Below are 13,854 nucleotides of genomic sequence, written 5' to 3'. Positions count from 1 at the left end.
ACCATGGCTCAACTCTGTTCAGAAGTTAGAAACAAAAGAAACAGATGTAAAGCCAACGCTTGGAAGGCATCTTAGTTGTGGGAGGCGAATTCATTGCGAGCAGTGGGGAGTCGGCCTGAGGCTTGCCAGAAGCTTCCAGGTCCTGCTCCACCGACAGCCTGGCCTCTGTGCGGCAGGTGGGTGTGGCTTCCTCCCTTGTCACGTGTCTCCTCCCTGTGGGCGCTGGGTCCTCTGGCCTCCCTCCCGGCGGGCTTTGGTGGTGGGCTGTCCCCCCTTCACCCTCCTTGGGGTGCCTTTTTCCTACGCACCCTTTCCCTCTGAGTATTATCCATGATGTCTTCTCTTTGAGGGACCAAGGACAGGGCCCTGTTGGGATTTTACCCCTCTTTTCGCCTCCCCCATGCCTTTCGCTGTGACTGCTGTGCAGGACAGAGCAGCCTGGTTACAATGAGCCCGGCCCCATCAGCTAGGCTCCCCGGTCTCCGTCGCCGGCTTGAGTAGGCTGCGGTCCCCACCGTCCCGCTATTGTGTGATGATACAGAAGTCAAGACGCAGGGACAGTGCTGCACTGTGTCATACTGGTTTTACACGGCTTCCCAGCTGTGAACTGGCACCCCGGCCTCCCGTGTTCCCGAGGGAGTCTTGCCCTTGAACGAGGGATCACAGGAGCTCGCGCTTCATTTCCAGGGAGCTGGATTCCGCAGCTGGATTGCGTTACAGTCGGCTAGGAGGGGTCCCTTCCTCCCTCTCTCCCTTCCTTCTTTCTGCTTTTCCACCTTTCACAGGATGTTGTTCAAACCCTGCTTCGTTCTTGCTCTGAGTTGCAGTGCCCCTCAGAGCAGCCCCTGCCGGCGGAACTTCCTGTGAGCGTGGACATGTCCCATCCTCTGGCTCTGCCTGTCGGCCACGGTGGCCGGCCCCGAGGCATATGGGCCTGTGAGGAACCTGAAATGTGGCTCATGTTACTAAGGAACGGATTTTTTTTTTTTTTAAAGGTTTTATTTATTTATTTGACAGGGAGAGAGATCACAGGCAGAGAGGCCGACAGAGAGAGGAGGAAGCAGGCTCCCGGCTGAGCAGAGAGCCGATGCAGGGCTCGATCCCAGAACCCTGAGATCATGACCTGAGCTAAATGCAGAGGCTTAACCCACTGAGCCACCCAGGCACCCCAGAACTGACTTTTAATTGTAATTGATTTATTTCAATTTAAATAGCCGCATGTAGCTGGCGGTTGCCATATTGGACAGCGCAGCCATGGAGCTGAGAAAATACGACTCATGTACAGGGAAGAAAGGCTTCAGTGGCTTAATGTTACTTGTGTGCCAGACGGCATGATCAGTCTGAAGTGGGGCTCGGAGGAAGGGGCGGGGTCCCCCACCCTCAGTGTCCATGTCCGACCTCTGTACCCAGCTCTGGTTTCCGAGTGCTGACTGCTGCCTGGACATCTCTGGCTGCACGCTGGCGAGGGGACCTCAGATCAAGACAGCCACCTTCTCCTATTTCCCTTTGCCTCAGACTCACTTTCCTCCTTTATTTCCTGCCATCAGGTAGCAGCAGCCCCCGTTACACCCAGACTGGGAGCTTGCGGCGGTGCCTTCTTCGCCTTGCAAAACCAGCCCGTCACCCGGCCATGCTGTGTGTCCCCCCGCCCCTACCCCGGAAGAGCTTTGGACCCAGTCCCATGTCCTCCATTCCCCAGAGCCACAGCGCGCTCTCCACCGGAGCAGGGGCGTGGACCACGTCATTTGTGTCCTGTCCTCTCCTCTCCGGACTGTCTCTGCTCCTGTCCTCCAGTGAGCCTGTCCCTCATCTGCTGGACGTGTCTGCCCTGTAGCACGCAGAGGATGATGTCTGGCCCCGGCAGCGCCCGTCCCTCCGCACGTTGATCCGCTCTCCATCCCGAGGCGCCTCATGCTGCTCTTGTCCTCCCTTTTCAGAAGAATTGTTCCTCCCTTTTTTTCCATCTTTAGGGCCTGGCTCCCATGTCTGCTCCTCTGAGGCTTGCCCCAGCTTTCTGGCCAATTTCCTTCTCCCCGCCCCTTACACATACATCATTTCTTCCTCCTCTGAGTTCCTGTAGAAGATATGATTCGTTGCTGTGATTAAATTTATTGTGTCGTCTTGTAGTTGTGTGTATGTTGTTCTCCTGGGACATAGAAAGCAAAGTGCCATAGGCTTGAACTCTGTCTTACTGACTCCTTTCGGCCCTGTTCTCAGAGTAAACACCTTGGGTGATGGCGACGTGGACGGAGCAGACCATAGGCGAAAGGACCTATGCCGTGAGGAAGGGCATTGGGTCCCTGCGAAGAACGTAGGTAGTAGGGATAAAGCTGGTTGTGGTGAGCCTTCACTGCTGGGCTGAGGGGTTTTAGTTAGACCCGTTTATTCATGAGGAAGACCCACTGCTGTAAGGGAGAAAGGACATTCTAGAAAGGTTGGACTAACGAGGTGGCAGGTGAATTAGGATGGAGAGAAGCAGCCACACGTCAGTAGGTGCTACTGGGTAGGGACGTCATAGATGCACAAGAGCTTTCGGAAGAAGGAGCGATGATGAGGTGACGGTGGTTGGTGTTGGATCACCACTCAGTCCTGCGGGGTTACTGGCATAGAGCAGACCGGGGTCTGCCCCGAGACAGAGCTCCCTGCCAGGATGATGTCAGTGAGGAGTGCAGTCTTCGGAAGGTTTGCCGGGGTCTGGAGGATCCAATTCGAGATCGTTCATTCACGTGGCCATTAGCGGGAGGCCTCTGTCGTCACTCCCGGGACTCCTCATAGGGCTTCTTGAGTTTCCTCACAACATGGCAGCAGCCGGCTTTCCCCAGTGAATGATCTGAGGAGGCCGCTACGGTGCCTTTAATGACCTAATCTTTAACTCTTTCCATATTCCGTTTATTAGAAAGAAGTCACTATGTCCAGTGTCCAACTAAGCCCTGCCTCTTGAAGAGCAGAATTTTAGGAAGTAGTGGACGTATCTAAAAACCGCGGCACTTAGGGACCCCTGGGTGGGTCAGTCGGTTAAGCGTCTGACTTGATTTCAGCTCTGAAGCCCCTTGTCAGGCCCTGTGCTCAGTAGTGAGTCTCCTCGAAGTCTCTCTCCTTCTCCTTCTCCCAGTCTCATGCTCGCTCTCAAATAAAAAAAAGAAAAACCCCACAGAGAATGATTTCTGAAAGTTAGTCACCTTGAGCATTAAAATCCGGATTCTGCTCTGGAGGGCCATCCTTTTAGCTCTCCCCATTTGATCTGTTGGGCATAAATAACGGCCATCATCTAGCAGAGGTTGAGAAATGGAGGTTGTGGACAGTCCTGCGTTTTTCTCTGGAACTATTATCCCTGGGACTTGGGTTGTTGAGAATGTTCCGTGTGGGGCTGACCATGGGTGAGCCTGCGAGTTGGGGCTGTTTGCTGTCATGAGGGTTATCTGAGCTCACCTGGACATGAGGTTCAGTATTGGGCTCCTTGGCTGTGACCCCCTGTGTCTTTGTCCTCGACCCACATATCTTGGGTTTCTCTTCCCTCCTGTCTTACAGGTCTCACAGGTGTATGTGTGTCTGACCTCCGCGGTTGATGGTGAGCCCCTCCTGGGCACAGAAGAAGGCGTCTTGCTTACTTTTGTGTTCTTTCTAGCACAGCGCATTGACCATAAATGTCACTCCGCACGTCGTTTTGAATGAGCACAGAGAAGGTCAGAGTGGAGAACCGGGGCAGAGGAAGAAGGTGGGAGAGGTAGCAGCAGTGTGAGGCCGGGGACCCAGCAAGGGAGTGAAGAGGGGAAAAGGTTTAGAGAGCAGGAACTGGGGTAGGAATACAGAGCAGGAGAAGGCAGAGCTGAAGAGGGTGGGAGTAAGGGATGTGGTTGGGGACGGCCGGGGCTGTAGATAGTTCAGAGGTGGGAGGAGCAGGACCTTGGCCCATAGCCGGAGCAAGAGCAGGTGGGAGCGGGAGGAGTTGTGGTATTACTGTGTAGTAGGCACAGTGTGGGCACTTTCTGTATGTTGGCTGATTTAATTTTTAAAGCAGCTGAAGTTAGTGGACATACATAGAACTTGGGTATGTATTTTAGGGTGTAGAGCTACTGATCATCCCTTTGAACCAGGAGGTGTTTACTGTGAGCCTGCAAGTGTCGTGGGTAATAATGAGAACGATAAATACACTGTAGAATATGGAAGATAAATGCATAAATTAATTTAGGGACGAAGGACCGAGACGTGTAGGTCCCTGATGTAGATCTTCCTTGTCCGCAAGGATGGCTGGGGTCCCTGGAGAATCCTGTGGAGAAGGAACACTGTTTCCTAACCCACGTGTCACCCTTTGTGGCAGGGGTGGGGTGGGGTGGTGGAATCAGCCACCATTCTGAGGGATAAGGACTAAAATACCAGAAGTTGCCTTCTTGGGGTGTGTGGGTGGCACAGTCGGTTAAGTGTCCGGCTCTTGGTCTCGGCTCAAGTCGTGATCTTGGGGACCTGGGATTGATCCCTGCATCAGGCTCTGTGCTTAGTATAGAGTCTGCCTGGACTCTATCTCCCTTTCCCTCTGCTCCAAACCCCCTGCCCCCCCGCCCTTCCGCCCCAGCCAGCTGTGTGGGTTCACTCTCTCTCTCCCTCACTCAGATGAATAAATAAAAATCACAAAAAAGTGACCTTCTCAAGGTGGATTCCTAAGAGAAAATGTAAATTCTAGTATCTTTCTCTGAGTTGGAAGTTGAGGTTTATTTTATGATAGGAGTAATTTTGATAGATGATGTATTTTAATAGGCTTTGTTGGGGGGGGCGTGGGAATTTGGTAACCCCCTACCCACAGTTGATATGAGCAGGCTTCCGAGCTGGAAGTAGTGGTCTTACAAACGGGCCTTTGGAATCCCCTTCTTTTTAAAGCTGGGACTTGGTGCTGTGCCCTCAGTGGTGGCTTATGCACCTTATCTTGTTTTAGGCCTTCAGGAAGAGTTAGAAAATGAAGTGGAAAAGAAAAACACACGTCAAGTGCGTAGAATCGTCTGTGTCGTGCAATGACCGTGCGAAAACAGAGGAGTAGTAGCTGGTAGAGACCCCGAGGGTCACGGGCAGACCCGCAGTTTTCGGCCTCCTCGCCTCTCTGCCTGCACTGCCCCCGCCCCGTGCAGTCTGACGCCGGAGAATATCTTCGTTGTTGTGAGCCGCCTTCGTTAAATACTGAATTCTGCTGGAGCCGTCACCAGGGCCCGCAGTGTCATGCGTAGATATTATGAAAGTAATAAAATGCCCCAGAAAGCCTAGTTGCTGGGCTTGTGGCCCATTGCAGCTGATAACAGTAGTCACCCACTGGATCCTGTGTTTGTTTACGGGGTGATGACGGCTGCTTATCTGTGTACACACTGAGTGTTGATAGGAAGCCCAGATAAGTTTCTGCTGTATGTCTGAAACCCATGTGTCAAAGCAGTTTTTATAGAGCAACATTCTCTTTCCTGCTCCCCTGCCCCATAACTTCGGAGGGAGGTGAAATTTCCTGTCACAGCTGTTTGTAAATAGTAAGTGCTCAATAAAGGCTCTTTCCTCCTTTCACCTCCCAGCTGTTGCCGGGGTGTTACAGAAGAGTGGCCTTTTCACATTGCCCGGATGGACAGCTTTGTACCTTTGTGAGTTAGCTAAAATATGATCTGTAGGTTTTTATTATGACAAAGGTTAATCACTTTAGAAATACAGAAGCCTAGATTCCTAAGCCTGTGATTTTACGTTTTTCTTCTTTTCCTTATGTATTCTTCTGGAGTTTCTCCAAAAATTTAATTTCCAAAGAATATTTAATGTTTGAAAAAGAAAAAATGTAGATGATCAGAAAGTTACCCATTATCCAGAGGTAGTCGCTGCTGCTGTATCCTTTCGACATTTTTTCTGTGCTTATGCATAATGGATATTTATTAAAAATTGAGATTATATTGTATATCAATAAAGGCCAACTCCTATAGCGACCTTCAATTTTCAGTGGAAAGAAACAGTACCAATCTATTTCCAGCTCGCTGTCCTGGCAAGGTGGGTAGGTGATGGTACGGGGGAAGGTGAAGTGGAGGGAGTGTCTCCTGCTACGCTCCTTTTTCAGAGTTTTCCCCTTCCTGGCCTTCAGGATTTTCTCTGTCATTGAGCTGGGAGAAGAGAGTGGAGGGAGGAGGATCAGAGGTGGAAGGTCTTATGGTTCAGGTCAGGAAGATACATACATCATTTCAGTGCTCCTTCCACTGGCCAGAACTTAGTCACATGACCACCTAAACTACAAGGAATGCTGGGAAATGTAGTCCAAGCAGAACAGCTGTCAACTGCCTTGCTTATCTCTAACTCACTTGTATAACCCATTTCTGAAACTTTTTTTTTTTTTTTTTTAATAAACCAAGTTGTTTATTTCAAACATGGTCACCTCTCCATCTCAATCCTATGCGAAGCCCCCACCATCTCTTGCCAGATCTCTTTCTAAAAATTGGTGTGTTTCTGTTCTTGGTCCCCATAGTCTGGTCTCACACAGCAACCAAGGTGGTCTTCTAAAAACTCACGTCAGGTGTTACCGGTCCCCTGCTGAGAACTTGCCAGAGATGGTTGCCGTAATGCCCACTTTCTAAGGAGGGTGACCTGCTGGGGCTCTGGCCCCACCATACCTCTCTGCCCTTGCCTCTCCTTGCAAGGCCAGACCTGCTCCCTGAGGCCTTGGAACTTGCTGTTGCCTTTGTATGAAAATCCCCACCCCCAGCTTCACCCTCTGTCTCCTTTGGTTTCAGCTGAGGTGTGTTTCCTCTCCAAAGGGGCCTTTCCCGACCTCCAGTCTCTCTTCCCTCTCCCCCCTGCTTAGTTGCTTTTATTGACCCGTCACTAAAGCACTTACCACCATCAGAAATTCCTGTTCACAATATGTATTTATATTCTGTCTGTCTTCTAGATTGTATTCCTTGAGGCAAGAACTCCATCTTGTTCATATCTGTATCCCTAGATAGTGTGTCTGGCACATGGTCGGTACTTAGTAAACACTTGTGGGATGAATGAAGGTCATTAGAGAATCTCACACAATTTTTTTAAGAGATTTTATTTATTTGAGAGAGAATGTGTGCCACGAGCATGAGCAGAGTGACTGACAGGCAGAGAGGGAAACAGACTCCCCACTGGGTGGGGAGGGAGTCCGGCACAGGGGGCCCATCACAGAGCTCCATCCCAGGACCCTGGGATCAAGACCCAAGTTGAAGGCAGACGATTAACCTACGGAGCCTCCCAGGTGCCCCAGAATCTTACACATTTGTAATGACAGTGTTGTAGCTCATTGCACAGAATTTTTCTGTGAACATTTAACTGTCTACATTTGAGGGACTTTTGCATTTTTTTTTCCTGATTAAGAAATGCTTTGGTGACTGTCCTTTCAGCTGTTCTTTGGTTTGCTTTGTGCACATGTCTGTGCTTATTTTCTTAGGTTTGATTCCTAAATGGGAATTTATTTAGTGGAAAGCTATGTGTACAAAATTTTCAAGTCTCTGTAATGTATTACCCTTTGCCCTCCAGACCCCCCTCAATTTGTGTCCCCCATGTAGTTGAGAGCCCTGGCATACATACAGCTCGCTTTCAGGAGCTCCGGAAGCTCGGCAGGGCAGGGTGGAGGTGGGGCATTTCGTCTGTCTGTACTGCTGTACCCTAGATCTTAGAACAGGTGCTCATGCTTACCAGATGAATAAATCAGCTTCCATAAAAAAAATTCTACTTGTTCCTTCAGTGAAGTTTATTTTTACTCATTTATTCATATAAATGTTCCCTGACTTCAAAATGTGTGCTTTTTGAAAAGTTCTGCCCAGTGTAAGAATAAAGAACATTCCCCCAGTGTTAATACAAACCTTGGGGAAGCGCCATGAGCTGGGCTTATCTTAGTGCTCAGAATCCAGACCCCATGCACTTGAGCCCCCTCTCAAGTTGGTGGCAAGTCCAGGACCACTGCCTGGGATTTTTGAGACTCCCAAGGGCTAGGAGATAAAGAGACTGTGTCTTACAGAATCCTTATCTTTTGTTCTGTGACTGCGCGTGGATTTCCATCCCAGATAGCCCCTTGTTCATTCCCCCCAACACGGTGACCAGTGCCTGCCTGAGGTGGAAAGACGGCCACCCTGCCCCAGCTGGGTGTGGAAGGTCACTGTCTGGACGGCCAGATCCACCGCCTCCTTCCGCTAGCACTGGCCCGGAGACTTCGCAGTTGCCTTAACACCGTCCACCTTCTGCGGGTACCGGCTGAGTTGTCCCCTCTCTGCACAGGGGTGTTTGCGGGAGACTTGCTGGTTGGAAGTCTTTGTCATGGAGTGGGGGAGGCCCAGAGAGCTGGGATGCGGGGAGGCAGGGAGACAGAAAAGTACGTTCCTCTGCAGCTGTTTCCTGTCCTCATTTCTTCTGAGTGGTTCCTGGAACATTTCCTTCTCAGGTCTGGTCTTAACCCCTTCGTCTGGCAGACGAGGATCTCGTGTTCACCCATGATTCGCATTTGTACACCTCAGTGGGCCTTAAACTCTTCCCAGTGCTAGAAACTCTACAATACAAGGTGCTGCCAGATTTTTACCCATGTGTTTAAAAAAAAAAAAAAAAAAGCATCCACTGCGGCATTCCTTGAGTCCAGGAGGTCATCAGAGATGTCTAATGGGAAAAATAATAAGGTCTAATGATGGGCGGTGGGGTGCAGTGTGCCTGGGTAGTAGCTGTGCTAACCGGGAATCCTTGATGACCGGCGGTGGAGGTGAGTGGAAGGAGAGAGGTCAGGGCTTCCGTGCCTGCTTAAAATAACCAAGGGAAGGTCACTTAGCCCGGAAGCCTTGGGAAGCCCTTGGAGACACTGCCAGGCTGTAGCAAAGCCATGTTTTAGTGATCCCTCCCTTGTCTTAAGCCTTTCACGAGGCCCGCCAAGCGCATGAAATCAAGCTGGAGTGCAGACCTCATTTGGAAAGGGATCCTAAGCACACCCGAGTTGGGAAACCTATTTGCGTCTCTGCTGTGTGCGCGTGTGGGCAGCCTTGTGACGGGGGTAGGGGGTCGGAGGGAGGGAGGGAGAGAGGGAGGGATGGATGGAAGAATCCTGGAAAGTAACCATCTCCAGCACGGTTCCGGTTGCTCAGTGTGTGTACAGCTCACTGACCAGGTCTCCGTGGCCGCCTGTCTCCATGTTTAATTTCACCCTGCGTCTTTCAGCAGAGTCTGTGTAATCGTTTGGATCTTCTTTCCTTCAACCAGGTCCTGACCGAACACATGGAGAGATGGCTTTCACAGTCCTTGTCTCTTGTCCCTCGGAGCTCCTGTCCCCAAGGGCTGCACCCCCGGCCCTTTCCCTTCCTCCCCCTTCCTGGGTTGGTTCTCCTGCGCCCGCGGTTGTAACCACCAGCTGCCACGCTGCACTCATCACTTCCCTGTCTGACCCGTACCAGATGTCCTTCCCATGTATCTAGTTTTTTGTTTTTTTTTTTCTCCCCCACCTGGTGGTTTCGTAGATGCCTTGGATTCAACTTACTCTTGTCTTTTCAGTTCATGTTAACACTTAGTGACCCAAAACCGAAACTTGAGAACAAGCCACCTCCTCTAGCCTGGATGTCTTAGCCCTTAGCTATCATCATTCTAATCTGTGTCTTTCGGTGTCAGGCCATCAAGGGATCCTGCCCTATGGGTCTGCCCAACCCTCATAGGAGACCGTGAACCTGTGCATATCTATGTTTTAGACCTCGCTCAATGTCCAATTGGAGTAGGAGCTGTTCAGAGAATGTTGGAATGAATGAATGAATGAATTGGTGATTTCTGAGAGGATTTGAGATGATTTCCACTTAAGATGAAGCTCTTTATTTTTTTTTTTCCTTCTCATTGCAACTGAGGAATTATTTTTGCTTGTTTAGAACCAACGTGATGGAACTGTCGTTTTGAGGAAATCTGTATACCACATGAAATTTTTTTCTGTCTCAGGCAATGTGCACAAATGTACAAATTTCCGTGGAGGAATTACTAAAGTGAAAAATCAAGGAGCTATTATTAATAGCTTCTTCATTAAAGTTAAAAGATCTGCGTGGTTTCAAACGTATGCTTGTGTTCTTGCTGGAGAACTGAGAAATCTTTCACTGGGTCAGATCATTGATCTGCATGATGTGGTTTGAATTAAACTTGTGCTTAATTAACCTGGGTACTCCAAATTTTTTTTAAAAGGTTTAATTAGTTATTTGAAAGAGGGGGAGCATGGGAGAGAGGAGGGCAGAGGGACAAGTGGATTCCCCACTCGAGCGTGGACCCCGACTCAGGATTTGATCCCAGGACCCTGAGATCATGGCCTGAGCTGAAATCAAGAGTTTGGGTGCTCAACTGACTGAGTTACCCAGGCGCCCCGGGATGTTCTAAATTTCTGGGGATGTGGGATTTTAGAGCTAGAATGTTGCATTTTGAACTTCAGTGTAAGGAAGAGTCGCCTCTGCTCAGTTGATTGGTTTTGTGTCCCCAGGACTGGTCCGAAGAGAAATCATTACCTTTGCATATTGGATAAGGCAGTGACCTATTGAAGGTCCACTTCTTAAACTTTCCTTTTCTTCTCCAACAGGGAGAGTCGCGTATTCTCAGAGTGAAGGTGGTTTCTGGAATTGATCTCGCCAAAAAGGACATCTTTGGAGCCAGGTATGTTCGCTTTGTATTTGTTTTTGGTTTTGTAGGCTTCGGATGAGTTAGGTAAGCACTTTCCAACCTGAGGCAAGCATCAGCTGACCCCTGGAGGCCTTCTTAAGACAAAGATTGCGAGCCCCCCCCACCCCCCAGAGATTCTGGGGGAGCGATAGCAGAGGAGTGCTGAGACCACCGGGCCAGGGACTGCGTTTTGTGCAGGGGTCTTGCCTTCCATCTGGCTTGATTTCATGAGGAGACTGGATTCCGTTGTTTCTGTGTTTCTCTGTAGAAAAATACGGTTTGGGAATGTTTATTCATTTTAATACATTCCTTTAAAAAAAAAAAAATCCCTAGTTTTTGAGACATGAAAGCGTTACTTTGTTCCTAGCAGAACTGGGTATTCTCTGGCTTGTATGATCTGATTGGAGAGATGTGGTAATGAGTGAGTGAATTTGGTGATTTCTGGGCCTTTTCTGGAAGCACCGGCAGCTGATCTCTCTGTGTCCTTAGCTTTTTTTATTTTGAATACTGTGCCTGATAATCCTTTATCTTGAAATCAGTCCTTTTGTTCCCACTGTCTCTGCTGGGTGTCGCAGTAAGTCATTGGACCAGTAGCACCGTGAGGTTAGAGCCACTGAGAACTGGGATTTGGACCAGATTTTGGAGAACAAAGACCTTTTTGAACTTTAGACATGGAGGAGACATAAATTATAAGTGTTTGGTCCTACTTACTTGCCCTGACTGATAGGACTTTCTCCGTGAAGGTTACTGCTTGCCCAGGGGGCTTGCATGTCAGCAGTGCAGGAACAGGCTCCCGCCCCGCCCCGCCCCGCTCTCCGTTTGAGTTGGGAATGCCGTGGGGTTGAGCCGTGAGGGCTGCGGTGGCTGCTGGGGACAGTTAGCTGTTGCTGGAATCCACTCACTGGAATATCCGTTTCATTCTTTGGGGCCCTGCTGTTGCCCGCAGTCACCCTCTGGCTTCAGGGCCTCCATGTGATGCTGGACATTCTGAAATGGGGCCTCACCTTCCTGCTCGCCCAGCAGAAACCCCTTTCTGCCCTGGGTAGGCAGCCCTCTTGATTTTCTGTCCTGTATCTTCACGGACACATTTAGCTTTTCCCATCCTGATAAGTTACTTTAGTAGCACCTGGAGAAATTATTAAAAATGGATAAATAAAGTTGATGCAAGATAATATTCGTGAGCTATCTTGTTAATTTCCCCATACTTGGGGCACCCCGGTGGCACAGTTGGTTGTGTGTCTGACTCCTGATGTTGACTCAGGTTGTGAGCGCGTCTCACCTGCAGGTCCCTTCTCCTCTCCTGCCGGAGTGAGTGATCGAGTACTTTGCGGGTCTGGCTCCTACCAGATGAGACATTTACAGGAGACTGCGACCTCTTGCTTGCGTTGATTACTGTACAGAGCACCGTGACCAGGACTGGGCAGATTCTTTCTTAATTGAAACGTTTTATTGAAACATTTGCATGCGTGACGGGGGGCTCGATCCTAGAACCCCAGGATCATGACCTGAGCTAACGGCAGATGCTTAACAGACTGAGCCACCCTGGCGCCCCTGTGCTTCGTTGTCTTAGTTTAATAAATACAGAGCCCGGGGCACCTGGGTGGCTAAGTGGGTTAAAGCCTCTGCCTTCGGCTCAGGTCATGATCCCAGGGTCCTGGGATCGAGGCCTGCATCGGGCTCTCTGCTCAGCAGGGAGCCTGCTTCCTCCACTCTCTTTCCGTCTGCCTCTCTGCCTGCTTGAGATCTCTGTCAAATAAATTAAAAAAAAAAAACTTTAAAAATAAATAAATAAATAAATACAGAGCCCACCATCCTGCTTCCTGCCTTCCTCCTCTGCTCTCCGTGCCTCCCTCAGGGTCTTTCTCTGAAGTGCCGTGGTTCTTTTAGGACCCATTCGCCAGCGAGTGAGCTAAAGCGGAATGGTTCCGTGGCAGCGTGCAGTTCCCGCCACGTTGGCATTTCTCTCTAGAATGGCCCCGTTATCACCTTCTTACTCTGCCCCATGACCTTCATTCTCCTCCACATTGTCTTGAGCAAATCCTCTCAAGCTCCGTGTGACCTAATAGCTTGTACAGAACAGGGATCACTGTTGCCTGTAACTGGTGTGCAGGGGTCTGGGGAGAGCCCCGGGGCCTCTCCGCTCACCTGGCAGCTCTCCTGTGATTGGAGGCAGACGTCACAGGTGTGGGTCTGTGGTGTGTGTCCCCTGCTGTCTGCTGGGGTGAAGCCCTACTAGCTGTGTCCTTCTGAACCCTAGGCTGGTAAGGCGCCCCCCTCCCCCCATCACCTACAGCCCATCACTGAACCTCCCCCATCTGTGTTCCCCATTCTCCCTTCCCAGGGAGGGGGTGGACAGGAATGGGGACCCTGTTGTGGAAAGGATAATGGATGGAGAAAGAAGGCGAGTGTTGGCGAGCGGTATCGTCAGAAACGCCTAAGTCATGGAAACCACATAGACTTGGAGATTTTGAAAAGATAGGATTTACTCTTTTTTAATAGTTTTTTCTGTTTTGTTTTTGTTTTTTGTTTTTTGTTTTTTTTTTTTAAAGAGAACGAGGGAGAAAGAATTCCAAGCTGACTTGAGCCAAAATCAAAGTCTGATGTTTAACTAAGCCACCTAAGAGCCCTGAGACAGGTTTTACTTCTCTGGGGTTCTCTCTGCTTTGTCTCCAAGGGAGGCTGCTTGCCCCGGGGTGTGTGTGTGCGTGTGTGTGTGTGTGTGTGTGTGTGTGTGGCTGGGGGCTGGGCTGGTGGTTGGGGCACAGTGGCTGGGGGGGGAGGGGCGGGATGTGTTGGTCCGAGGTGTGACGAGCACCCCATCTCTCCCAAGTGAGAGGCTGCTTAAGGCTCCACTTCAGAGGACTGGGGTTTGTGGGCCCCCGGTATCGGACCTGCCTGTCCGCCAGGGCAGCTGATTCACCCTCTAGGCCTGTACCTGAAATGCCCTTCTTTTCCGCATTCTTTGTCCCAGTCCTGCACCGAGAATACAAGATCATTTTCCCGCTTCCTTCCAGCAGAGTCTAACTTCATTAAAAGAGCCTTTGTTTAAAGAAGATTCGGTAGTTGAGCTGTGGCTCTCCTTGACTGTCTGAGCATTTGGTCTGTGTAGAAATGGCACTAGCAGAGAAAGGTTTTCTTTTGGGCCACACCTTTGGGTCAAAGAAGGGCAGCCATATAATCCGTCAGCTAAACAGGGACACTTTTGTCTGCAAGAAATGCTACGTTGAATGT

General features: G+C 50.0%; 1 protein-coding gene across 2 annotated transcripts in view; it reads left to right on the top strand.

The window, feature by feature from the left end:
* Window positions 1–13,854, top strand: part of NEDD4L (NEDD4 like E3 ubiquitin protein ligase) — a 327,498-nt gene that overhangs the window by 96,981 nt on the left and 216,663 nt on the right. For both annotated transcript variants that reach the window (XM_032310031.1, XM_032310032.1), the window contains exon 2: window positions 10,544–10,617. In XM_032310031.1, the coding sequence (XP_032165922.1) occupies window positions 10,544–10,617 (74 nt within the window). The remainder of the gene's footprint in view (window positions 1–10,543; window positions 10,618–13,854) is intronic.

This window comes from Mustela erminea, chromosome 13 (genome assembly GCF_009829155.1).
Source record: "Mustela erminea isolate mMusErm1 chromosome 13, mMusErm1.Pri, whole genome shotgun sequence".
Taxonomy (NCBI): domain Eukaryota; kingdom Metazoa; phylum Chordata; class Mammalia; order Carnivora; family Mustelidae; genus Mustela; species Mustela erminea.
The sequence above is the reverse complement of the archived record's forward strand: the minus strand, read 5'-3'. Positions and strand labels throughout refer to the sequence as shown.